The following is a 27,374-nucleotide window of genomic DNA, read 5'->3' on the forward strand; positions in this document are numbered from 1 at the left end:
CTGGGCAGTGAGAGGAGCGGTGGGGGAGTTCTGGATTGGGGGGCTGTGCTGGGCATAGTGGTCTGTGAGAGGGCACTGGGCATGGGGGTTTGTGGGGGGTCTCTGGGTGGTGTGGCACTGAGCGTAGGGAGTCAGAGGGGTGCTGGGCAGGGGGGTAGCATGGTGCAGCATGGGCCCACCCCCAAGGGGAAGAAGCATGATGGCAGCGCAGGGAGCATCTGGCAGCTCCCACTTTGTAAACAGTGCCCTTGTACTGGGCTGGGTGGAGCAGGGCTGTCCCTGCCATGCCATGACCCATCTCCCATTGCCCCTGGCCAGCCCCTCACTCTGAGAATTCTGCCCCCCTGCTCCATGTCCCCATTGCCCCCATGGGGGCCCACAAATATGTTTAGCATTGGTTAATCCGGCCCTTTTTGGGGTGCAGGCTCTGGGATGGAGTTGGGGTACAGGAGGGTTGCAGGCTATGGGGAGTTTGAGTGAGGGGTGCAGGCTCTGACCTGGGGCAGGGGATTGGGGTACAGGAGGGGTGCAAACATGTGGGCTCTGGGAGTTAGCAACTCAGCACATTATATAAAGAGAAAGGCGCTGCAGTGATTTCATATAGACAAAGAAACTGATAGAAGTTTCTTTTACATATTTAAAATGTGAGATGCAGAGTTTGAGGGCGGGTGTGTCTGTACAATATTTCACAGCATTCAGTCTCCTGGCTGTAGCAGTAATGTAGCTCCGCAGATAGAGAGGAGCTGCGGTGTCTGATCACTGACAGTCTAGGAATTGGGAGGCCCGGGCCTTTAAGAACCCGGTCCAAGGAACCCACCCTCTGCTCCGGGGCTGACATGCAGCATCCTATGAGGAGGACGAAAAAGCCTCTGCCCCGACCTCCCCTAGATTTGCGAGCACAGCAGGTGGCTCTCTCCCCCTCCCTAAACGGGGGTTCTGTCCCCCCACAGGGTCTGGCAGAGTCTCCCCCCTCCCCGGGGCTTAACCCCGGCTACCACCCCCCACCCCTGATTTTCCCCCTTCGGCCCCTTTTCTGCCGCTACCTACAATGGCTTGATCCCCCCTGCCAGTAAATTTCTGCCCCCTGCTCAGATCCTGACACCCCCCCTCCCCAGCTGCGATCTGCCCCCCTTAATCCTTTTAAACCCCTCCAAAGGGGAGGCAGCAAATCGTAAGGAGACGTAAGGGCAGAGAGAGGGCAGTGACAACAGTGAAGGTTACTGGGCATGCTCAGTGCACCCAAAGTAGGGCACTGGGAGAGGGAGCTGTTTGTGCCCTGCACGCAATTTCCCCACCCAGATGCGGCCCTCGGGCCAAAAAGTTTGCCCACCCCGCCATAGTCCCTAGTTGTGCAGCAAAAAAACTTATAAGAATCTAAAAAGGTTATAAGCATGCCATGATAGGGGGCTGTGTACCCAGAGCCCCCTTGCCCTTAACCCCACTCAATGCCATTGTTCAAGAAATAAGGATTCCCTTGTCTTTCATCTCCCCTCTAGTTAAGCAATGCTCGCTGATTAATCAGCGCTGGCTCTCTGCTATCATAGTCCCCGTAGACAGAAAAGTCCCACCAGACAGTCATTCTCTCACGTGCACACCGCATGTGCCATATAGTCTCTCTCCGAAGCCGGTCTCAGCCCCTTCTTCCCTGGTCTTGCTGCACAGGTGCGCTTGGCACCTACTGGTCTGGAGAGCCCGAGCTGAGATCAACGTCCAGCGACCCACTGGGGTCAGCGAGACCCACAGCGGGAGCCACACGCGTGTGCAAAGCGTTGCAAGAACCGGCTGCTTTTGTAAAACGCTGTCCGCCGCCCGGTGTGTGTGTGTGTGTGTGAGACAGGGACCCCTTGCTGAGATGACCCACGTCTGACCCTGCACCCCCCCAGAAGGGCACAACTCAAGCGCAACTGAGCCGGACCCTAGCAGGAGCAGCCCCGATCCCGCGGCCGGGCTCGAGCACAGCTTCCACAACCCCCACTCCCCTCGGCCATCCCTCCAGCAGCCCGCGGCATAGGAAAAGTCCTCCAATAGCCTAGAGGGGCTGGCCGCCTGGTGTGCTCAAGCCCACCTGCACTCTATGGTACGCGGGGACTTCCGGCTTCTCGGCCGCCGGGAGGATGAGTGTCGCCGGGGAGCGGCCACGTGACTCCCCGGGGCTGGGGCTCGGCTTCGGCCCGTCGGCCCTGGGGACCAAAGAGCAGTGAGTCCCGGGCGGGGCGCGGCGCGGAGCGGTGCCGGGCCCGGGGCCTGCCCAGCACCTTGGAGACCGCAGCCGCGCCTCGCCCCGCCTCTGGCGGGCGCACGGGTATCTCCACCCGCCTGGGGAGGCCGGGAGGCTGCGGGCGGGGCCCCGCCCGGTGCCCGGCCCTGGCGGCTGGGTGTCGCTCCCCCGCGGGCAGGCCACGGGCTCAGGGCCGGGCTTTTCAGAGGGGCTGCGGCTGTTCGGCTCCCAAGGAGGGTTGCTAGTTTGGGTTGGCCCTGTTCCTGGGGGGGTTTCATCACTTGACGTAATCTTTAATTAAAGATTCCTCTTTAGTTCCTGGAGACTCCAGGGCAAGCGGTTGGCAACCCTAGTCCCAAAGCCCATTGGCATTCACTGGGACCTTGGTTCCTGCCTCCCCTAGGCTGCCTTGGGCGGGCAGGCTGGCAAGTTGCCTTAGGGCATTAAAATAGCGATGTGGCTTTGGCGATGCAGGTGGTGGCTGGGTGCATGTTCCCTGGGATCAGGAAGGGTTGTACTTGGGTGCTGCCCATACCTTTGATCACACCACAGGTGCTGGAACTACGGGTGTAGGGGGTGCTGGCGCAACCCTGCCTTGAAGTGGTTTCCGTTATATACAATGTTTACAGTTTGGTTCTTTGGCTCTCAGCACCCCCACTAGGAAAATTGTTCCAGCATCTCGGGATCACGCTGCCATTTATAGCGTGTGAGCTGCAGCAGAGCTAGCATATATAATGTATTCTTTCCTGAGCTGGAAATCAAACCTCCCTGCTGATACCCTTTGGGCTTGTCTACACAGAGAAATTGACTGCTCTAGCTATTCCAGAATAGCTCCCCCTGTGGACACTCTATTCCAGAATAATCAAAGTGTGATTTATTTCAAAGCAGAATAGTTTACTCCTTAATAGCTATTCTGGGCAATTTCCCCATGTAGACAATTGTGAAGTAAAAATTGTCAGCTTTTTGTAATTTCTCATTAATTAATGATATTTTCCCCAGGCACTAGATCTCAGCAAAGTTAGTTGCATCTCTCCTTGTTTCAGTCTTTTTCCCTTTTTTAATTTGATTGTAGAGTTTAGGAGGAGAGCATGTGACCTTAAGTATGTAGCAATGTGTTCTAGGCCTAGTATTTTCTCTTGAACCTGAGGAATGAATCCTTAGTACATTGTACAATTTTCCAATTATTCTTCATCACCTGCTACAGGAAAAAAAAAGTTGTTTAAAAGAAGTTTTTTGGACTCTTTGTGAAAAATACATCATGGTAATTGGTATAAAAATGAAAACCCTTAGAAGTTGGTGGTTCTGAAAGCTTTTTATAATCCTACAACTCAAAAGCAGTTCCATTTTAAAATCCAAAATTTAAACATGAGCTATAATGTTTCAGGCTTTAAGCTCAATCTCAAGAGCAGTCAGAAAAATCTAATTTTTTCCCCTCAATGCAGTTCATATCTATCAACCTGCACCTTTTCAGTTCACTCTGATCATCCAGAGTTATTTGTATTGTGGACAAAATGTTCCACATCAGTATGTATAATATACAAATAAACCTTTGACTGAGCAATACCATGGCGAACGTAATGAGTTCTAATATGGATCATAAAATCACTTAATATGCCATTCATTTGTGTCTCAGGTTTTGTAAGGATCAGATTGGCAGTGATTTCTTTTATTTTTGCTTGATGTTCTCAGAGTTTGTAAGGAGCTTCACACCTTTATGGGTGCTGCAAGGCTCCAGAAAAGGAACATTACAGCATATGAGTATGACAAACACCATTATAACCTTATTGATCTAACTTGGCATTAAAATGCTTATTGGAACATGTGCTGTCCTTGCAAGATGGAGACTTTTGATGTACTTTGGCAACTTTACACTCTTCCATCCAATGGGATCCAACCACTGGAGAATCTCCCCTGGGTTAGCCTTGGCATATAGTCACCAAAGCTATTCCCATGCCACCTCTTAAATATTGGTTGCCTGTATAGGAAGTGTGGTATGGGATAAAGAGATGTGACTGGGGCTCCCAGCAATTCCTAGCTCCTACAACAATCTGTTGGGGCTGTTGGCAGCTAGTGGAGGTTATAACAGTCTGACCTACTCTGGAGGACTAACTCAATGTGCAGAACAACCCCAGGGTCAGGGGAATGCAAAAACACACTGTTGCCTCCCACCCCCATACCCCTCCTGGGTTGTGCTATACACTACTCAACCGGAGCTGAAGATCCAGCCCTTTGTTTTGATGCACATGTCTAATTTGGGAAATTCAACAGCTTATGGGTTGGACATGGGGTGTATGATCTTTGAATATAATCTCCACCTGTGCCCTTTTTTCCTGATCGTTCATCTAAGTCATTCCTGTGTTAATTTCATATTCTGTCCTCTCTTCCTCTTTAGCTGGGATGCTGCATATGAAAGTGAATTACAGATTTTTCAAGAGAGTGGAGATGCTGGGGAAATTTGGTAAATAGAATAACTATTAATGGACATATGCATATTTTGATGCTTTTGAAAATATATATAGTAAAAGCAAAATAAAAAACTCATTGGGTCACTGGGTAGTTCAAAGTATTAGTAATATGATATGGAGCTTTTTACCTTGGAGTCACCAATTCCTATTTGGCCCAAATCTGTTGTGACTGAAAATTGTTAGTTACCCCCTGAAAATTAGTTGTTGTGTGTGCCATGAGTTGGTGGTTGCAGTCTGTTTTACTACTAGGCACATACTCATATCACCAAGGACATCCATTATTATCATCAGAGGCTAAGAATTAAATAGGCAGCCTAGGGAAGCTTCCAATGCAGTCTTTATTTTATGTGGCCATAAAGAGGGCCTTAGTTTCAAGTACTGCTAATCCCAGTGGGTTTTAAGCCATTTGGTTTACTTAAAACTTAAACAAATCAGACTTGGACTATGATCTATATAGGTTGTTGCCTAGATGCTATAGTGACAGGTGCTTTACGAATGCCAGATAGGGGGAGAGATGAAGTACAGTTGCTGCTGTGCCTTTCATGTGTCCTGGATATGTTGATTACTCAAGCCTCTGTTTCTGATAGGTTTGGAGAAGAAAGCATGATTCGTTTAATCAGATGGATGGAAAAACAAAAGATCCCTCTGGACAGCTCTGTGCTTGACATTGGAACTGGAAATGGTGTTTTACTTGTTGAATTGGTTGGTATTTTGTAAAATTACAGAATCAAGGCTAAGAACAGAGTATATACATTTACTGCAAATGAGAGAATATTTGCTAGTTTCAGCTGATGCTGACATTATAAAAAGCAAAACAAAACTTAAATTAAAACTGCCATAGAGTGTTTTCCCATCAAGAGCACATTGGTTGTTGTGCATACAGTCTTTTACTTTAATTGATGTAGTTGTACTGATTGAAATTCACTCGGTTAGAGAACATCAGCAAACGAAAACTGGTAGTGTGTGATAGCAGCAGGTTTGCCATGCAGCCTAAGGGAGTTAGGCACCCAAGTCTCACTGAATTTCAATGGTGTTTGGGCACCTAACTCCTTTAGGGACTTTTAAAAATACCAGCTCTAGCAAACTAGAGTGAAGTTTTGTTTTACTGGATGAAAGAGGAGCTATTCTTTTGCCAGAGCTGTTTAGATCAGGGATTCTCCACCTTTTTCTTTCTGAGGCCCCCACATTATGCTATAAAAATTCCACGGTGCGTCTGTGCCACAACAACTGTTTTTCTGCATATAAAAGCCAAGGCCAGCATTAGGGGGTAGCAAGGAGGGCAGTTGCCGGAGGCCTCGTGAAGCTAAGTTGCTCAGGCTTCGGCTTCAGCCCTAGGTGGCAGGGCTTGGAGCTCCAGGCTTCAGCCCCAGGTGGTGGGGCTTACACTTGCTTGGGCCCACGGCAGAAAGTCGAACGCCGATCCTGCTTCGCGGACCCCCTGAATCCTGCTCCCAGCCCCCCAGTGGGCCGTGGACCCCTGGTTGAGAACCACTGGTTTAGATTACAACTTCTTGTGAATGTCTTCTGTTTCTCTGAGTACTTTAAAGGGAATTGTAAATTGAAATCTAATCAGTTTCAAAAACTGTTATAAATAAATTCCGGTTCTGTACCAGCTCCTAAATTCCCCTGCCAGTGTTCGTAGATTTACTATGATATTTTCTTATATTTTAAAATGCTTTCCTCTGCTCTATTGCTGTGTATAAGACCCACAATAACAATAGAGAGAATTGACATACTGTATATTGGAAATAGTGAAATTGATACACAAAGGGCTGTCAAATGCACAAAATAGAGACATTCCCCCCTTTCATCTTGGTTATACTACCCTTAGCATTACTTGTAAAAATAGTAGTTAAAATATTTTCAGGCAGAAGTGTTGTTTTTTAAGTTGATGGTATCCCTTTAATTAAAAACAAACAAAACAGTGATAATTTTTCTCTTGAGGTGGAAACAGAGCACCAAGTATGTTTTGAAAGCTGATATTGTTATTTCACAGGGGCACAATAGGGCATGAAGTTGAGCGATCTTCAGTAAGTTTAGTTATGAGTAGTTTTGTGTTCCTTTTCACATTTTTGATTAAATGCTTTGGTAGAATGTCCCAGCTGGTTTAGACTGAGTCGGTATATGGCATTCACTGTACTAGCACTTCTCCATAGGCTCTAGCAGTTAAAGCAGAATTTAAGTTTGTGTGCAGCTCTTGTATTTTTTTTAAAGTTTATAGTCTCCATGAATGTGAGCCAATGCTGTCTTGTCTTCCTGAATCTGCAGATAGACAGAAACAGTAGCACCGAGAAGTATAACTGTCCCATCTATCTCATTAGAGATGTTAATTTGAAAGCTAATAATTTTAAATTTACTGTTAACTACATTCTTCTGCAGTGAAAGTGTTTTTATTTTGGATCATACTTGAGTATTCTACAATCCTTGAATCTAACCTCTGATGTATCTTGTAAACATGTAGTGAATTTTTATTCCATATCAGGAAAGGTAATGATGATATGGGAAACCCACTTCTAAAGGCTATTAGCATTCCCCCATCCCCCGAAAAATTATCCCTGAGGATATAAAGTGCCCCAAAGTATTGTGGTTTGACCAGGAAAGTTATTTTTAAGTGAAGTACTAGTCTGAAAAATGACTGAGATGTTGATTGTTTACTCTCAACTCAAGATGAGATTTGCTCAGTTTATAAGAAAAAGCATGAGTTTTTCCAACTGGCAGCTCTGTAACCTCAGCCCAGGATCTGGAAGTAATGCTGGGATTCTTCTGGCCCATGCATCATCAACAGTAATAAAATTCTACAGCTGGAAGTTGGGACCTGATAATTCCATAGAAACTGCAGTGCTGAAATGAAGTTAATTAAATAGGATGGAACATCTCTGGAAGGTGGTTGTACAGGTTATGTGGTGGGCTGTCATCAGAGCAAGAAGAGGTGAAGTGAAGTCATATCTTGGTTCCCAGGGGAAAAGTAGACATATGTATAAACAGTCAGGAACAATAAGTGGGATTATACAGTAACTCCTCACTTAACGTTGTAATTATGTTCCTGAAAAATGCGACTTTAAGTGAAAGGATGTTAAGCGAATCCAATTTCCCCATAAGAATGAATGTAAATGGGGGGGGGGGTTAGGTTCCAGGGAAATTTTTTTTTTGCCATACAGTACTATAGTTGGGAGGTGCCCCCGCCTTACCCCACACAGGCACAGCCCACTGGCACTGGAGACAGTGAGGCAGGCAAGGAGGCTGAAGATGCTGTAGGCTAGGAGAAGCACGTTGCGCAGCAGCAGCGGAAGCTTCCCCTACTCTGCAAGCACCAGGGGCGGGGGGCTCAACCCTCGGCCTGCTCACTCCACCCCTTCCCCCAAACCCCCACCCTTAACCCGCCTCTTCTTACCCTCCCAGCCCCCTTTACTCCGCATGCCGCTTCATTGCTCCTCCCCCGTCCCTTCCCTGCCTCCTGCCCAGAGCAATCAGCTGGCTTGCGGCATTCAGGAGGGAGGGCGGAGGAGCGAGGACACGGCGCACAGGCTCCCCCTCCCTCCCCTGCCTCCTGAACACTGCAAGCCAGCTGATTGCCGGAGGCAGGGGAGGGACGGGGGAGGCTGCATGCTGCGTCCTTGCTCCTTCCTCCTGCCCGCAGCAGTTAGCTGGCTTGCGATGTTCAGGGGGCAGGAGGGTGGGGGGAGGAGCGAGGACTCTGCTCGCAGCCTCCCCCCTCGCTTCCCTGCTTCCTGCCCGTCGCAATCACCTGGTTTGCGGCGTTCGGGAGGCAGGGGAGGGAGGGGGAGCCTGGGCGCCAAGTCCTCGATCCTCCCCCCTCCCTCCTGAACGCTGCAAGCCAGCTGATTGCCGCAGGGAGGAGGGGGAAGGCACTGATCTGCGGGGTCTGCCTGCGGGTGGGAGGCGCTGTGTGGGGGGCATAGGGGAGCTGATATGGGGGCTACCAGCTGTGGACAAAGCAGGCAGCCAAACGACATTGTAGCGAAGCATTGCAAAACTTTAAATGGAGCATGTTCTCTAATTGAGCAGGGACGTAGGATCGAAACAGCGTTAAGCAAAAGCATATTAAGTGGGGAGTTACTGTACTAAGAAAAATTATTCCCATGGAGGTTAATGCTGGTTGAGGCATTAACTCCTGTGCAGCAGGCTGTATATAGATGAGGAAAAGCATACTGACAAAAGTAGGTGGCTCTAGAAGAAGTCAAGCAGACACAGAATGCCATATGCCAACATACCATAAGCAGGTACACCACATGAGTGACCATTGTGATGCTAACAGATCCTGATACCCATCCACAAGCCAAAGCACCCGCTAGTGGGTACAATACTCACATTGTTGCATGTATCATACAGGCAAGGTGGGGAAACTGCCATTCCGCAAGTTCCAAGAGACAAGCTCTTGAAAACTGTCGTCCTTTCCTTTATTTTTTTCCTCTTTTCTTTCTGTCTTTGCTCCCCGTATTTGTTATCCCACCACCCACAATGTTGGGTCCTCTTGCTCTTTGACATATGTGTATCATGAGGAGCCTGTGGACCTGCTTATTGAGTGTCTAGTGTTCTGACTCTCAGAGCAGCTGTGACTTCTCCTGCCTGTGTTTGTGACGAGCTTTTCTCCTTCAGCTACCTTTTCCTGGATACAGCACCAGGAATTTAGCCCATTCACTATTAATAGCAATGGAAAGACTGATAGGGCAATCAGGGCACCACTTATGACTCTGACCTCTCTGTTTCTTGAATAGCAAAGAGCAGAAAACATGTGACTCCCTATTAACAGAGATTGTCAGTACATTCTTTAATGAGGGAAATCTACCACCCAATTCAGAACATGCAATAATCTGGCAAACACTAAAGAAACCATTGCTCAGTGCTAGTGACCTCGAAAACTATGACCCAGTATTTAACCTCCTTTTTCTAAGCACGCTAATCAAGAAACCAGCAAAAAGCATTTTCCAACATCAACTACCAGTACCATTGGTCAGGGCATGGTACAGAGACATCATTGGTTGCTCTGATGTGTGATTTTTTTTTCCTCGCTGTAGAAGAGGGTAGTTAGTCCACATACATTCAGCTGGAGCACACTGCAGTATTCAATATCATTGATCTCCAAACACTCCTGTCCTGTACCAAGAGAATGTAGGTGAAGCTGTAGGGTGAGCAGAAACTCCCTGAAGTGAATCATGTTGTTCCTCAAACACCAAATTGAGAGGGCTGGTTTGGGGACTGTTCTTCCACCCCCATAGCCCTCAACTATGAAGACTTGCAAGGCTGGGTGTTCTGGGAAGACAACAGGGGCAGAAGTACACAGCCGTACACAGCTTTTTGTCAGATCTCTCCATGCCAAATGTGAACAACACAGTCTCTCAGCTTTCCTGATGTTTAGCTAAAATTTAGAGACTGGATTAAAAGCAGCTAGTTAAAGCTGAACTCACAGAGGTTATGCTGTTAGGAAGAACGTGCTGCAAAAAGCGTGTCTTTGTATATCCGCTGCTATGCAGGGCATCAGCCTTCCTATTAAGTCAGTGCACAGCCTTGGATAACTTTGAACTTCTTAATGCCATTGGATTCACAAATGGCCATCTTGTCATAAAAACACCTACTTATATCTGCTGCTGGCCAGAAGATCGCACCTTCCATGGTGGATTCAGACCTGGCCACTTGTGACATTCAGACTTCATTTTTGCAATTCATTCTATCTAGGAATGAAACCACACACTCTCTGGTAAAACGCCAGCAGGTACAAGATGTAGTAACTCATCTGCTTAACAAAAGGTTTGCCATTAACACATTACCTCTGCGCTCTGCCCTCTGCACTGGTTTATTGAGTACAGAGTCTAACTCAATGTCTGTGTGGCACAGCACGTAATTGGCTTGTGGAACTCGCTGATGATACTGAAGCAAAGAACCCAGTAGCATTCAAATAAGGATTAGATGTTAATGTGAATAATCAGAATGTCATATGTAGTTACACCAGCGAGGATAAAAGGTATTAGGGATTTCAGTATGCTTCAGGACAAATCAAGTACCTGCCTGAATTTAAGAAACAAATTTTCCCATAGCTATGTTATTGTATAATTGTCCAGTATGGAGGATTTACTCCTTCCTTTGAATCATCTGATACTGACCGTTGTTGTGATCTGTATGGAAATGCCTGTTTTCTAGTTTCCTTTTTGGTGCAGATTAGAGGATGTATTATTGTTTTTTACAACTACTTCTGTAGCGTGTTACTTGTCATGGTTCTGCTCAGTTTTCCACCTATTGGAAGGAACTAGCTCTTAGTTGACAATTCTGTTGATGATGTACAAAACAAAATAGAATAACAGCTCGTGCTCCCATAGCTTTTTTGGTTCTACAGAGGTATCAGGAATAAAAATGAGTAAAAGCTTTTTTTTGTCATTAGGATGACTAGAATTGACTTGGATTATACACAGGGAGCAGACCTGCTGAGTAAGGATAGTTTGCTAGCACATTGAGTAAGATTCTCTCTCTTTCTCTAGGCAAAATGTGGTTACACTAATCTCACTGGAATTGATTACTCTCCTTCTGCAATACAACTTTCTCAAAACATAATAGAGAAAGAAGGGCTGTCTAATATTAAATTGCAGGTAAGTGTTCAGAGAGATTATGTTAAGGAAAATAGAAAGCAATTGATCTTGAGAGATTATTCGAGTCACTTGATTTCAGACACGTTAATATACTGACTACATTTTTTGAAATCTAATTGTAGTTCTGCTCACTTGAGGAGAACTCTAACCAACAGTTTATTAATATGTCTGTATTTACCAGAAGATTTCTTGGTTGGTGAAGATTTTACTCCCTTTGACACCTGTGCAAAACTCCCATTTAGTCGAACAAGAGTGTCATCCCTGAGCAAGGGGAGAGACTACATCACACTTTAAAAGATCAATTCTGTGTTCTAGATTATATACTCTGACTTTCAGGTAAGGAATAGCAGACTAAATATGTCAAACTACAAAAAATTCAACAATGGTTAGGCAGCTGGTGTACAGAGACCACTGCTTTTCATGCTGACCACTTTTATCTCATTGTTACCTTGTGCTTCTCCCATCTGGATGTTCTCTTTTCTTATACTGAGGGTAGGTCTACGCTACAGCGGGGATCGACGCTCTGAGATCGATCCACCGGCAGTCTATTTAGTGGGTCTAGTAAAGACCCGCCAAATCGACAACAGAGCGCTCTCCAGTCGACCCCATACTCTACCCCTGACAAGAAGAGTAAGGTAAGTCGACGGGAGACCCCCCCCGCAGTAACTCGACCTAAGGTACGTCGACGCCAGCTCCATTATTCAAGTAGCTGGAGTTGCATAGCGTAGGTCAACTTACCGCGGCAGCGTATACATAGCCTTAGAATAGATCATAAACTCCTTGGGCTGTGTCAGTTTTGTTCTGTTTATATGCTGCCTAGCACTCTGGGACCCAGGTCCATGACTGGGGCCTCTCAGTGCTGCCACACTGCAAATAGTAAATAATAATACCGTAGAATGAACTTCCAAATACATTAAAGATTGTGAGGTGCTTAAATACTACTGTAATGGAGCCCAGCTACGCACTTCAAATAGGTAGGCAGGTAGCTGGGTTCAACTAAAGATTTTTGCATAATGCAAAGGGAGAATCAAATTGACATGGCATCAAAATTATGCAAAGAACTTGCATGGTAAGCACTTCCCAAATAGACCTAGTGTAAGGAACTCATGCAGCCCATGTAGGGATGGACTTGATCCTGTCTGTAAGGTACTCATGCAGCCTTTGCAGAATTTGTAACTGAATTAGTATAGTTTACCCCATATTGGTCATTGCCCACCAGAGGATGCCCAGGCTGGCTATATAAGAGCTCAGTGAGTGCCAGTCAGTGTCTGCTCGGTGAAATGGCTGCCTGGCTCCTTAACCACTAGGTGCTGTATTGTGTGCTTGGAATAAAGCCTGAAACTGCTTCAGCTGATCTCAAGTCTGTTGTGAGTGTTATCTTTTTCCATGACACTTAGGTGTTGTCAATTTTTGTACCCTCACAAATGAAAGCACTAGTCTACATTAGAGATGCATCACTTCCCAAATAAAAGATGATTATTTACATAGTTGTACACTTTTGATTTAGGTAAAAGACTTCTTGACTCCATCAGCTGAGCTATCAGGATTTCAGATTTGTATTGACAAGGGAACTTTTGATGCCATAAGCCTTAATCCTGACAATGCAGCTGAGAGGAGGAAGCAGTATGTGAAATCCCTCTGCACGGTATTGAAAATGGAAGGCTTTTTCCTCATGACCTCTTGTAATTGGACCAAAGAGGAGCTGCTAAATGAGTTCAGAGAAGGTAAGTAGTTGGGCAGAGTTATCTGCAATTCATGGTTGTTTAAGGTTTTGGTAGGTAAATGTTAATGTCCTTTTATTGCCGTGTTTATTTTATCAGAGTGGGATTAGATATCACAGTGATAAAACGTGGGTGTGTGTCCTGAGCCTTATCCTCACTACAGCTTCCTTTGTTGTAGGCATGGGTATGGAATTATGTTTCCCATTTTTACCAGTATAGATGCACTTTAAGAGTGAGGATTTTTTTATACCTTCCAACCGCAGAGAACAAGAATTGCAGGCAAGTTATTATGGAGAAGAAGAGAATATATGGCTTTTTTCCTGTGGTCTTTAAAATAGATCCCCCATTCACCCACCCAGCTCACCTTAAAATTGGGATAACATTTTTAGCTTTTCTCTTAGTCACAAAGGAACTGGCAGTTGTAGGCTGTGACATTCCATGTGCACGCACATGTCACTTGCTCAGTGAACCTCCTGATGGGTCTGAATTCTTTTACTTGCTAGTCAGCTTCTGAATCTCATGCCTGAAGCTTGAAACCCAAGTGTGCCAAGAACTAGAATTGCTGGCAAATTCTTATCTCTTCTTTCATTAGTCTACACAATGCAGCTAGCTAAGATTTTATTATCTATGGAGGAGTTTCAGCTATATAAAGAAGCAATATAAGACACAGTACTATACACTTACATAGTAAATGACTTGCTTGTTTTCCATATGAATTAAGAGTGGTTTGCAAAAGGTTATCCAAGGGAAGAGTAAAATGACTTCTTAATAAAAGCATTAATTTCTGTCTGGCAGGATTTGAAATTCTGGAGGAGCTGCCAACACCCAAGTTCTGCTTTGGAGGGAGGATTGGAAACAGTGTAACAGCCTTGGTTTTCCAAAGAAAAAATTAAGGCCATCAATCTTAGACAAATTAGATTAGCTGAGAAAAGTCTGCACTTCAAAGTAAACCTGATGCAAAGGAGAGAGAGAGAGGAAAAAACCTCCAGTATTGTGTAAATAACTGCTCACTGAGTACACAATAAAACACAGTGCATGTGCTGAACTGCAATGGACTTCCATAAAATTCAGGGCAAGTTATATAAATCTGAAATGTTTCTAGGGTAAATTCTGCCCTGGTGCTGTTTCTCTGTATTATAGCTTCATTTATTTCAACAAAATTGTATGGGTGTAAGTGAGGAAAAATGTGGTACTCTAATTTTTCAGAGACCAACTAAAACTATTCACATTAGTTTTGCATTTGAAGTGTAAATATTTTTTCCTATTTATTTTTGATTTTGGTTTCTAGTGAACAGTTTAAAATAAATTTAAGCAGTAATTGAATCATACAAAGCAAGAAGTCTTATTTCTGTGGTGTTTGGCGTACTAATGAACATGCTTTTGAGATCTAAACACTGGGCAATATTTTATTTTATTTTTGTAAACGAAACATGCATGTTACAGTGTAATCCGAAATCAACCTTTAGTTAAATAAGGAGGAAAATGGGTGTAAAGACTCAGAAGACATTGTAATGTAGTGCTTTGGGGCGGGATTTTCATAAGTGCTCAGAATTGGCCTACTTCTACTTCCACCAAAGTCCATTGACTTCAGTGGGAGTAGAGTTAGGCTAACACTAAGTGCTTTTAAAAATCCCTTCCTGAATCTCTAATATGTGCTCGCTAATACTGATCAGTACCATCGATCCAATTAAATACTTAAAACACGCTGTTTGGTGTTATTACAGCTTCTCAATAGCAGATATGCTTACCTATTTCAATATTAATTTATAGTATGCTAATGTGTTATGAAGGGCCACTAATGAACATCTTCTCCAATGAATTTTGTATGACATTTTAGTTGCATAAAACCCAAACAGAGACCACAAAACCCCACATCCCCAGCCTAATAACCCATGGTTGGTTATATTCATTATTGTTTTTAACCCATGTTCATTTCTTCGTTTATTATTTTATATTTGTGGAATAATGATACAGATGCCTGGAGAGAGAGAGGAAAGAAATATTTTTCCTTTTTTTATGACTTGCCCCACGCACATTTTCAAATGGCAGTAAACATGACATTTTAAGCATCCAACAACTCCTGTTAGGCAATTTGTTCTCATGGAAGAAGAATGTCATGTTTGCTCATCAAGGAAATGTTTTTCCTGGTTCTCAGTCTGAGCAGGTTCGTTGGCTGCCCCGCTCCTGTTCTAGTGCTCCCCCTCTGCAAGAAGTAAGGACCAGAAGAGCTGTACAGTAGCAGATCCTTCATCATTAACCTGCCCCCAGTGTGGCATTCCCGAATTCTGCACCTCCTTGCACAATGGAACTGTGCTAGTTCCACTGAAAAATGACCCAACAGAAGTAGAGAGCAGGTTTTGGTCCCAAATGAGTATGTTTCTTTATATGCTTAGGCAGCCTAGTATCCTTACCTACGTTCAAAGTTAAAAAAAAGTTAGATGTGGTGATGTTACCATTTGAATAGCCAGTGGGGTAGTATTTACTACCTCCCACCCAAAGGTTTCCAGCCGCACATAGGACTACTAGTGCCTGTAAGAGTTGTCCATCATCGGTTCATACCTTGGATATATTGATGAGATAACAATAAATCTTCGGAGAGATGTTCCCAAGCCTTAAAGTGTGGGTCTGAATTTTTGTAATAAATGTGGGATCATGTGGATCTAATACAAGCAGATTTTAACTGACACACACACACCAATACGGGGTGTTTGCCTATGAGGCTTCTGTTTTATTTCCATCTGTAATCTTTGCTAATCTAGGAGCGATATAGGGTTTAAAAGCATTAAAATAAATCAACTATGATCGCAAACTACAGGAAATTCCTTTAATCAACCAACAGGAATTTAACCATAATTTTTCAGTCCATAAGACTTCCATGGTTTAGGCCTGTTATTGCTTTCTTTTGTTTTTTAAAATGACTGATTTCTATTTTTTTAATATTAGATTCTGTTATCTAGATTATTTTTATCCATGCAGACTATATAAAAATATGAAGTCTCTCCAACTATTTATTCAAATCTTGACTTGGAGAATTCTTACAAATAAATGTGCATCAGGCAAAATTGGTGATAGAACTGAAATTGGATCAATCCTCTGACATTTTATTTAATTTTATTTTTTTAGCAAAGCTTTTAACAGTATAGGTTATAAATTCTCATCTTAACACTGGTTTGAAGATTTTCTATGGGCCCTATTCTCCACTGTGTGAGAAAGTTTCTTCTGGATGGTTTCCTTGGTGTGGGAAAGAGGTGGATCAGCTCCCCAAACCCATGTATCTTTGTAGGAAAAGCTAAGGCTCTGTGACTCACTGCAGTATTCCCTCCCAGCTCTCCTCAGCAGTATAGCTCGATAGGCAACAAGGCCTGCATAGATGCTACACACTGCCTTCAAACATCTCCCCCCACCTGCTCTCTTTGAAAGGGAAAGGGGTGGGGAGGGGTTTGGTAGTGCAGAGGAGATGCACACACCTATTCAGTGAGCACCGTCAACTTGGAAATAATCTTTCCATTTGCAACTGTTGTACCTAGTATTGTTACAATTAACTCCCCCTCCACCCTCAGAAGATTACCGTAACTGGAAGTGTGTAGAGAGAGGAACTCCCCGCCCAGGTTGCTTGCTTTGTGCATCTGTCAGCACTCTGTGTATAGTCAGTTTCAGTGTTTAATTGATGGTCAGTTGTGTTTCCTGGTCTCATGCATTACTCGGGGATGGACCTTACCTGCGTGCTGTTCCTCAGGCTCTGCAAGAAGGTGTTTATCAGTAACAAGAGCAGTAAAACTAAAAAGGAGGAATCAGTAGACAGGAAGTGGTGGAAGAAATGGGGTGGCCCAAGCAGGTTTGGTGGGGTTGGCGGGGAGGGATAGCTCAGTGGTTTGAGCATTGGGCTGCTAAACCCAAGGATGTGAGTTCAATCCTTGAGGGGGCCATTTAGGCATCCAGGGCAAAAATTGGGGATTGGTCCTGCTTTGAGCAGGGGGTTGGACTAGATGACCTCCTGAGGTCTCTTCCAACCCTGATATTCTATGATTAATAGATTTTAATTCTAGAAGGGGCCATTATGTCAACACAAGCCATAAATCTAACAGAGTGGTTTCTTCATCTAGTCTCGAGTTCTCCTGCTCTTGGGCATGCCCAAAAGACTCTTCTAATCATAGAATCGTAGAATATCAGGGTTGGAAGGGACCTCAGGAGGTCATCTAGTCCAGCCCCCTCCTCAAAGCAGGACCAATCCCCAACTAAATTATCCCAGCCAGGGCTTTGTCAAGCCTGACCTTAAAAACTTCAAAGGAAGGAGATTCCACCACCTCCCTAGGTAACGCATTCCAGTGCTTCACCACCCTCCTAGTGAAAAAGTTTTTCCTAATATCCAACCTAAACCTCCCCCACTGCAACTTGAGACCATTACTCCTTGTTCTGTCATCTGCTACCACTGAGAACAGTCTGGATCCATTCTCTTTGGATCCCCTTTCAGGTAGCTGAAATCCCCCCCTCATTCTTCTCTTTGGCAGACTAAACAATCCCAGTTCCCTCAGCCTCTCCTCATAAGTCATGTGTTCCAGTCCCCTAATCATTTTTGTTGCCCTCTACTGGACGTTTTCCAATTTTTTCACATCCTTCTTGTAGTGGGGGGCCCAAAACTGGACACAGTACTCCAGATGAGGCCTCACCAATGTCGAATAGAGGGGAACGATCACGTCCCTCGATCTGCTGGCAATGCTCCTACTTATACATCCCAAATTGCCATTGGCCTTCTTGGCAACAAGGGCACGCTGTTGACTCATATCCAGCTTCTCGTCCACTGTAACCCCTAGGTCATTTTCTGCAGAACTGCTGCCGAATCATTCGGTCCCTAGTCTGTAGCGGTGCACGGGATTCTTCTGTCCTAAGTGCAGGACTCTGCACTTGTCCTTGTTGAACCTCATCAGATTTCTTTTGGCCCAATCCTCTAATTTGTCTAGGTCCCTCTGTACCCTGTCCCTACCCTCCAGCATATCTATCTCTCCTCCCAGTTTAGTGTCATGTGCAAACTTGCTGAGGGTGCAATCCACGCCATCCTCCAGATCATTAATGAAGATATTGAACAAAACCGGCCCCAGGACCGACCCTTGGGGCACTGCACTTGAGACCGGCTGCCAACTAGACATGGAGCCATTGATCACTACCCGTTGAGCTCGACAATCTAGCCAGCTTTCTATCCACCTTATAGTCCATTCATTCAGCCCATACTTCTTTAACTTGCTGGCAAGAATACTGTGGGAGACTGTGTCAAAAGCTTTGCTAAAGTCAAGGAATAACATGTCCACTGCTTTCCCCTCATCCACAGAGCCAGTTATCTTGTCATAGCAGGCAATTAGATTAGTCAGGCATGACTTGCCCTTGGTGAATCCATGCTGACTGTTCCTGATCACTTTCCTCTCCTCTAAGGGCTTCAGAATTGATTCCTTAAGGACCTGCTCCATGATTTTTCCAGGGATTGAGGTGAGGCTGTTTAAGATCAGCAAGGATTTCACTGTTAAGCCAAGCTCATCGCCTGCCATATTTACTATTCTTTCTACACATCGGCATGGTTTGTCCCTGTAACCTTAATAATGATTCTTTAAAATACAGCCCGCTCTCCTGGACTCCTAAACTCCTCATAAAGAGGGGAGCAGAAAAACCCTTCTAAACTGGGTTTAAAGAGGATTTTTTCTAAAAAGAAGAAAAAGAGGACCAGTTTGAAGGATGCTCTGTCAGAAACCTGATTTGTTTTAATATTTGGTTTTTAAAACTGGAGGTTTCCAGTGCGTCTTTAATATAAACTTCATCAATTTGAATTTTTTCTTGATTAAAAGGCTTGTAATGAAACTACAGGTGCCTAGTGTCTACTAGGATTTTACTGTGAGAGAGCTAATGCACATTGATTATCCTGTGGTAAAAACACAGCTTTTTAAACAGTGAAAACAAAAGCCCTAGCAGACAGGACAAAGGGTGAGATGAGGAACATAGGCACAGAGAAATTAAGTGACTTAGCCAATGCCACATGGCAGGTGAGTGGCAGAGCTGCAAACAGAATCCTGGTCTCTTGAATTCCAACCCAGTGCTCTAACCACTGGACACGTCTGTCTATGTAGTCATTAGATGGCGTCTACTTTAATTTCACAAAAGGTTGTGATTGTATGGAGCTGGAATTTTGATGAATAATCTGCCACTCCCCCAACAAAGTAGAAACTAAAGTCGCAGCTTTCAAAAATGTTCCATATAACGTCTTTGTTCTCTTGTATAACTCCAATGCTATTCAATGTCTTTCTTTGGCTGTTTTTAATGATGGGCATTTTTGCTGTACAGTTTCTAAATCCTAGGAGCTCAGGCAATGTGCAGTTGAGGTTCTAGTACCAACCTTAACACTACCCTTGTTTTTCTACCTTTGCCCCACTCCTCGGCTACAGATCCCCTTATCCTGCCCCATTGAATTTCATACTTCTTCTACGGGCCACAGACCCATCCTGACCCACAAAACCCACACCCCAAGTATGGACATGTTAAACGTTCCCCCACTCCATGCAGGCCAGAGACTCCAACATCACACATTTTACCCTTTGCCAGGGAAGATAAACAAATATACCGAATATTCCACCACCCCCCTGAGAGAGTTATAGCAATTTCTTGCAGTATCCTGGACAAATCTTACTGAATTAAATTAAAGTATTTTAGGAGTGCAGTGTATTGAAAAACGTTTATGTACTATTGTGAGATTGTACATAACGTTTCTAGGGGAAGATGTGTAAACCCTGGGAAGTGTTATGAATTTCACAGGACTGTTTGAAACAATGTGCCAGACAAGAATGGACTTCTCAAGTGAATTTCCTAGAAAATCCCTAGGGGGAGGTATACACAAATGCACCCCTCTGGGTATGCAAGTACTCAGTGAAAGATTATTTTATTGTTTTAATATGTTTTCTCTGTGATGCCTTCACCTTAAGAATAAATGTGCTTGCTTAGAAAGAGCTGGGTGGTACCTTATAACTGTGAGCACTTCTTCTCAGAGGCTATTAGCCTCTGAGAAGATAGAAAAGCAGGTGCGCTTAAGCAGTCTGACTTGCTGGGGACTTCTGAGTGCAGGCAAGGAGCTGTGCAGCGTGGAAAAATGCCGGCCAGGAGGGGGAGAGACACATGTCTCTGCGCAGGAGACGTGATGGCTGGGGAGCCAAAAACCTAAGAGTTGATGCCCTCGGTGGAGGACAAGGAAGAAATACTGCTGCAGTTGCCCTAAACTGTGGCACACCCAACTACCACATTAAGGGAAAGATATTTTCCATTGATTTCTACCATTGTATGACCCCGTAACATTTCCACTGCTGGGAAAATGCATTAGCATCTGTGGGAACTGGAGGCTGCTGATGGAAGGTAGAAACTTAGAGACTCAGGTGTCTTTGATCCAGGAGAATGCTGTGAGGGAGAGCCACTTCCCCCTCCTCAGCACAAGGCATGGCAGTACTAATCCTGGAGCCGCCTTTGTCACTGTATACAATAGCGCCTGCAGGAGCCAGGCACCTCTTTGCTCAGAAGGAAGCCAGGAATGATGGGAAATAGCTAACAGCAGAGGTCCAAGAGGAGAGCATGGCAGTGAGGATTCCACCACTATCCATACCCGCAGTGGTGGGGGTGGGGGTGTGTGTGTGCTGCCTGCCAGGATCTTGAGGTATGGGCGCCGGTCGCCAATGATTGAGGCAGGTGAGAGCACAGCTAAGTGGGGATGTGATTTTTTTTTCTCAAAGTCATAAATGACCTGCAATCGTTAGGAAATATCAGTACAAAATTCACAAACTCCATATCAGCTTACATTAGCAAAAAGCACTGGGCGTGCTAAAAGACCACAGGACTCCTTAAAAAGCAAAGTGAGTTAAGATCAGGTGAAGAGAAACTTACAGAATTATCCACACTTCTCAGATAAATTATAGATGCACATGAAGGACAGGTCATCCATCGATCTTGGAAAAAAATAGTCCTACGTGCTAGTTAGGATCTGCTTATAACAAGTTTGATGGATTTACATCAGAGTGATTTTGATTGGACCTAAAAAATACTCAATTGTCTGAGTGTCAAACTTCTAAAAAATATTCACCTCTTGGCAGGGACTGTGCATGAGAAATGTTTGGAAGAAAGCAGCCTTTAAAATCACTAAATATGGTGTGACTTGTGATAAAACCATGAGAGCTGACAACTCTGAATTTACCGAAATTTTCATAATCTTAATTTTGGAATCAATATAGTGAGTCCCTAATACCCCTGTTCAGATATAAACCAAGTACAATGCAAACAGTTGCAGTTTTAATCCGGGGCCCTCAGTAATAACCTGAAGAACATTCTCCTAAAGGAACAGAAAGGATGTAATTACATGCTTACTCATTTCTGGCCCTCTATGGAGCAGCAGCAGCCAATGAGCTATAATTCTGTTAGTTTTAGGATGTAATCCAATATCTTCTAAAAACCCAGACCCTCCAAAATGATTTCACTTTAGTCTGGCCAGATACTGAAATCCAAAAACAAAATATTAATTCCTTAACCTCTAAGCCTCTCCACAAACATTACACCAAAAAACAGCAGCATATAATAGTTCCTGCTCCCCTAAGTGACAATTACCGTCATGTAAACATATCCCCTTACTTGTAAAAAATAGTATGGTTACAAATAGGTGGAAGTCAGAAACTAGGGGAGCATCAGCCTCCATTTTCAATTTCCTGGTTTTTGTTAGCTTATCTCATGACCTTTCTTATATAATATTTCCTTATTTTTAAAAAAACCCTGTGTGGCATTGAAGATAGGGAAATACTTATTTCAACTAAATGTTTTGTTGTGAAGAACAGGGGAATTTTTATTTACCAAGAATCAATTATTTTGGGGAATATATGTACCCAGTGGCTCGAAATGAGTCCCATGTGTAGAAATGCCACTAGAGTTGTCCTCTTAAAAACATGCTTATTTCATTTATTTATAAAAAATAACCAGGCCCCTCCACCTCCCATTAGTAGAACAGGGAAGGCATGAACTAAATGGAGAGAAGTGACTGGACTGATCTGTGATAGGAGAATGCCTATCAAATTGAAAAGTAAGATCTACAAGATGGTAATTAGGCCTGCACTTTTGTGTGTCTCTTAATGCTGGGCACTGAGGAAGAGCAAAGAGCGGATCTTGAATACAGTAGAAATGAAAATGTTAAGATGAATGCTTGGAGTTACAAGGGTGAACCATGTTCAGAACAAATGAATTAGGGGAAGTGTGAAGGTGTTATCAATTATAGAAAAGCTGAAGGAATCCAGGCTTAGATGGTGTGAACATGTGAAAAGAAAATCAGAAGAATATGTAGTAAACAGGGTGTTAAACTTAGAAGTAGAGATTAAAAGAAGGGTTGGAAGAACCTAAAACTAGATGGGTGGATGTCATACAAAAGAATTTGATTAGCTATGGAGTTTCCTAAGAACTTCTTCAAGACATACTGGAATGGAAAAGAAGAACTCAAATTGCTGACCCCACACAGATGGGACTAAGGCTCAGTGAAGAACTAGGTCCCCATCCAAATTCTGGGATCTGGACAGTTTACTTTCCCAGTACAATTTAAAATGGAAGGGCCTGGTTTTCTCAATATAAAATACATACAGGACCACAAATAGAACGAGCCCCACAACAAATGTGTCCAAGCCTTAATGCACTCCGACCTCAAATGCCTAGAAGATTATACCACCTTTGCACTAGGCCCTGAAGATTTAACTGCTCAAGAGGACTGGGAGGGAAATAAATTCCAAAACTGTGGATCCCTCGTGGAGAATACCCTGCTCACAGCCCACTTCTTTGTATACGGCCTGATCCAAAGCTCATTGACGTCAGCCTTTACATTGACTTCAGCTGGCTTTAGATTAGGCCCTTTGGGTCTGATGCAAAGCCTTCTGGAGTCAATAGGAGAACTTCCATTGACCTCAGTGGGCTTTGTATCAGAAACCCTTCCCTGCTCCCCCTTCACCTTCTGCTGAAGCGCATATCCAGCCAAAGACACACCCACCCCACAGCAGTCCTGCCATGACATCCAACTAGATCTTGGTTCCACAGGCAAAGTCTGAGGTCTGATCCTTTATCAGTTCATGGGCGATGATTAGCCACGAATCTCATATTCAACAGTGATCACATAGCATACCTGTGGCAACTACAGCAATTGTTTACCTGGCAAAGTAACAGGAGGAAAGTATTTAATGTATTTTTAGCTTCTTTTAATATGAGTCAGCAGCTGGAAACAAGGAAAGAGATCCAGCAGCGTGTGACCAGCCCAGTCCCCGTGAATTAGTAAATCTACCTGCTGAGAACCACTGCTCCAAAACATTTCTCAACCTCCCTTTTTAAAAGTTGGTTTTCCATTGATGAGTATAAATGTTTGTAGGCTTTAACTTGGTAAGGAAATGTAGAGCACAGCATATGACCCAGACACAGAGACTGTCTCTGAGAAGTTATCTCCACAGCCATTACAAGGTAGCTAGGCGAGGTCAACTACTGTGGAGGTGAATACATGCTGACCTTGCCTCGCTATCATATGTTACAAAAGACAGGTGCCTTTTCTCTACTAGGATGTTACAGTGAGATAACTATTGCACATTAGCCATCTCACTGTAAAAACCACTTGTTTGGCAGGGAAGACGTAGCCTTACGTTGTAAGCTCTTTACGGCAAGAATTGTCTCATCCTATATTTAATCAGTATGGCCCTTATGGTTGGGCCTCAAGGCACTGCTATAATATAAATAACCAATACATGCTTAGCTTAATAATGAAATGAATATAATGCCCACTATTTAACGGTAATAATTATATTTAAATGGTTGATCTTTGAATGCTGCCTTGATAAAAGTTAGGATTGTTGTTGGCTTCCAAATGGGTTTGCTATATTGAAGCAGTGCTACGGGGAGGGATAGCTCAGTGGTTTGAGCATTGGCCTACTAAACCCAGGGTTGTGAGTTCACGGGAACCATTTTTACATAAGGGTGAGTTCTTGAATAGTTTTTCCAGTACATTAGGTATAAGCTTGCTTCTCTTCATCAGTGATACTGATCTTTTACTTATGTCCTCATCCTGAAAATATGCATATGGACAGTACTGTAGTCATTGCAAGGAAAATCACCTATCTATCTATGTTTTGTAGGGTACTTAGTACAGGACTGTCAAATTCATGTTATCTAGGGTTACAGAGAAACTGTAAATATGGTAATTAGAAACATGCAGCATTAATTTCTAGTGCTTTTGCACTGAAATTGCTTTCTTAATCTTGGCATGCAACAAAGCAAAGAACATCCTTTGCTACCTCAATAACAGTTTTATTTTATAAGGTGTTTTAAGTACTTTAACATATCAAATGATCTTCCATAAAATATACTGAAAGACAAGGGAAAATAAATCAGTCTTCAGACCAGTGCTTTGCATTCCCATTCCTTGCTCTCTTGGCTTGGATAATGAGATCGTAGGATTATACTGCCCAAATCTACCCCCTTTGGCTAAATCAAGAGGTTACTGATGGACTCTGAAAGAACACCTGTGTTATACTGCTTGGTTGGAAGTATGTTCACCATGATCCAGGCCTTGAGGATAGTAGTTTAGTTAAGTGGGGAAGCATTAATGGAGCCGTAGGGCATTGAGTGTGTGGGTGTGGGGGGATTTGAGATGAAGTGGCCTCAAGTTGAGGGGAAGAAGTGATCATCAACATGTGTTCTATAATGTAACTAAAGGAAATGTCAATGTCTGGCTTGATTAGCTAAGTAATAGCATGCAGTAGCTTGGAATATGTGCCCTTTTGATGAACAGTTTTTCTAGGATACTAGAAATTAAACTCAAGGTCGTCATGCAGAAAAATGATGTAGCCCCAAAGTAACATATAAATGCTGAATAATAGTGAGTGTGCAATCCACTGCTGGAAAGCTAGAGTTCATAAACATTACTGAGAGAACAGAAATCAGTTTCAACACAATTCCTCAAGGGCTTGAGCGTTCACTAACAGTGTCAGATGTCAAGCAGAGATGAGACTGGAAGATCCTGCGTTTCTTAAGCAATGTAAAATGTTGCTAGGACTCTCTGAATTATTACCTTTTACTTACAACACAGAGACTAGAAATTCTGATACATACCACAGCTTGGTAGGCCACCAGCCATTCTAAAACCTTGATCAAGAAAAGGTGAGTTGAAAGAAGGCATTAATTTCTAAGGACCCTACTGTGCAAGGTGTGTTTCTTGGAACAGCTAGAGTCTAAAAAGGAGAAACATGCTGAACCTAGTAATCAGAGATCCATTTTTCCTTATTATTAATATTTACATAGCACCATAATTTTGCATGGCAGCTTACATAGATTTTAAAAATAGATTTGGGTCCAGATTGAAATTAGTGGGAGTTAGGTGCCCTAACCTAATCTTTGAAGGTCTGGGTCTTGATCCCTACCACAAGGATCTCAAAATCTAAACCAGATTCCTATTGACTTAAATGTTCTTTGGATTGGACTTTTAGTCAAGAGAGCAAGTAGAATGTTGCAGAATACTAATAATACCTGTAATGACAGTTGAGGAAATTAGGCCAAAATTTTCTAACAGATGCAAACCAGGCATAAAGCAATTTAAGATTGCCCCAGGTGGATTTAAGATTGTTTATGTGATTTGTTTTCTGTTTGGGGTAAATCTTGTCCTTTAAAAAATTGATAACATTTCTTAACAGATACATGCCTGTGAAGTGAAAATCCATGCTGCATGTAGCAAGGATTCTATGATGGAAAACAGGTTTTTAGGATTTTTGCTATCAGAGAACTAGCAAATTCCATAATTAAGACAGGATATTTCATGTGTTGACTGTCATAAAAACAGCACCACTAGCTACAGCCCTCTGTGCTCAGCAGCATCTGATTTAGAGTGAGATTATCTCCTTGATCCAGATTGGTTTTGTGAGACGGAACATGTTGATCATCTTGTGGATTTATAATGAAACAGTAGTTAAGATAGGACACATTTTGCAAGGATACCTGTGCTTCATGCCATTTGGATACTTTCCATTTTAGAATCACTTCTCACACTGGGGGTGGGATCTGATATAGGTGTCCATATTTGTGCTACTTGGGCATGGGTGCTGGGGGTGCTCCTACACCCCCTGGTTGAAGTGGTTTCCATTGTATACAGGGTTTACAGTTCAATGGCTCTCAGCACCCCCATTACACAAAGTGTTCCAGCACCCTAGTACTTGGGCATAGACTCCCATTGACTTAAATGGAGCCAGGATTTGATCCTAAATTGTTGATACCTATGATGATCTTGTGTTAAGCACTGAACTAAGACTCATGAGATTGGGGTTCAGTTTCTGGCTCTGTCACAGAGCTTTTTTGTCTTACCTTGGACAAGTCACCTAATTGCATGATGCCTCAATTTCCCCTGTGGAAAAAGGAGATAATACTTCCTCATCTCATGGTCGGGTTGGGAGGATAAAACTATAAACGTTAGCAAGTGCTCAGATACTACAGTCATAGATAAGAGGTAGGTGTCAGAAAAATAACACTTCTTTTGAAATGATTATCAATGGCAAATACAGCGCAAATAATCAGTGTGACAACATAACACACTGCATTGGCTCTGCATGGGTGGAAAGACTATCACAAAGTTTACACAGCCACAGGACTGTAATTTACTAGCAAAATATTGGGCAACAGCAAGTAAAGGAAATTGTATCTATCTATGGTATTTATCACTGTACTTTAGCTAAGAGCTATAAAAACTATGACCACAATATAATTAGAAAGGGTCCACAAAGGTCCATAACTATCTGTTTACCAGAGGCCTTACCCCTTCCAGCTGTTTTTCCTGTAAGAACTTCCAGCTCAAGAATTGCCTTTCCTCTTGTGGGTTCCAGGACTAGCTGTTCCAAGAAGCACTCATTTAAGGTGTCAAGAGACTTTATCTCTGCCTGAGGTGACATGTACCCAGTCAATATGGGGATAATAACAATGGGGGATTTCAGCTATCCCCATATTGACTGGGTACATGTCACCTCAGGACAGGATGTAGAGATTAAGTTTCTTGACACCTTAAATGACTGTTTCTTTTAGCTAAAGTACAGTGGAAGGGGTAGGGCCTCTGGTAAACAGACAATTATGGACCTTTGTGGACTCTTTCTTTCTAGTTATATTGTGGTCATAGTTCTAGAAGCTAATTCTGGAAGGTAAACATGGGGAGTCACATTTTGTGCTGACTTAATGCGACTCCAATGTCTACACCCTAAATCAGCACAGAATTTGGCCAAACAAATCTACAGCCTGTGGCAGCTAGTCTCAAAGGGCTCTTCCTTTCTTCCTTCCCTTTAACAAAGAACTTTTATATAGTCCATCACAA

At 43.4% G+C, this 27,374-nt stretch overlaps 1 protein-coding gene across 5 annotated transcripts in view; it reads left to right on the forward strand.

Annotated features, from left to right (window-relative positions):
- Positions 1-2,042: 2,042 nt before the first annotated feature.
- Positions 2,043-27,374, forward strand: part of EEF1AKMT2 (EEF1A lysine methyltransferase 2) — a 47,941-nt gene continuing 22,609 nt past the window's right edge. For 3 of the 5 annotated variants that reach the window (XR_006292576.1, XR_006292578.1, XR_006292577.1), the window contains exons 1-5: positions 2,043-2,197; positions 4,611-4,676; positions 5,271-5,385; positions 11,175-11,282; positions 12,790-13,006. Coding sequence is in view for 2 of the 5 variants with exons in the window: in XM_007053053.4 (XP_007053115.1) it covers positions 2,115-2,197; positions 4,611-4,676; positions 5,271-5,385; positions 11,175-11,282; positions 12,790-13,006; positions 13,799-13,896 (687 nt within the window). In the remaining 3 variants the exon portion in view is untranslated. Of the gene's footprint in view, positions 2,198-4,610; positions 4,677-5,270; positions 5,386-11,174; positions 11,283-12,789; positions 13,007-13,181; positions 14,332-27,374 lie in introns of those variants that run through there. The other 2 variants (XM_037904783.2, XM_007053053.4) reach the window with 2 other exon arrangements.

The sequence above is a fragment of the Chelonia mydas genome, chromosome 7 (assembly GCF_015237465.2).
Source record: "Chelonia mydas isolate rCheMyd1 chromosome 7, rCheMyd1.pri.v2, whole genome shotgun sequence".
NCBI classification, from domain to species: Eukaryota; Metazoa; Chordata; order Testudines; family Cheloniidae; genus Chelonia; species Chelonia mydas.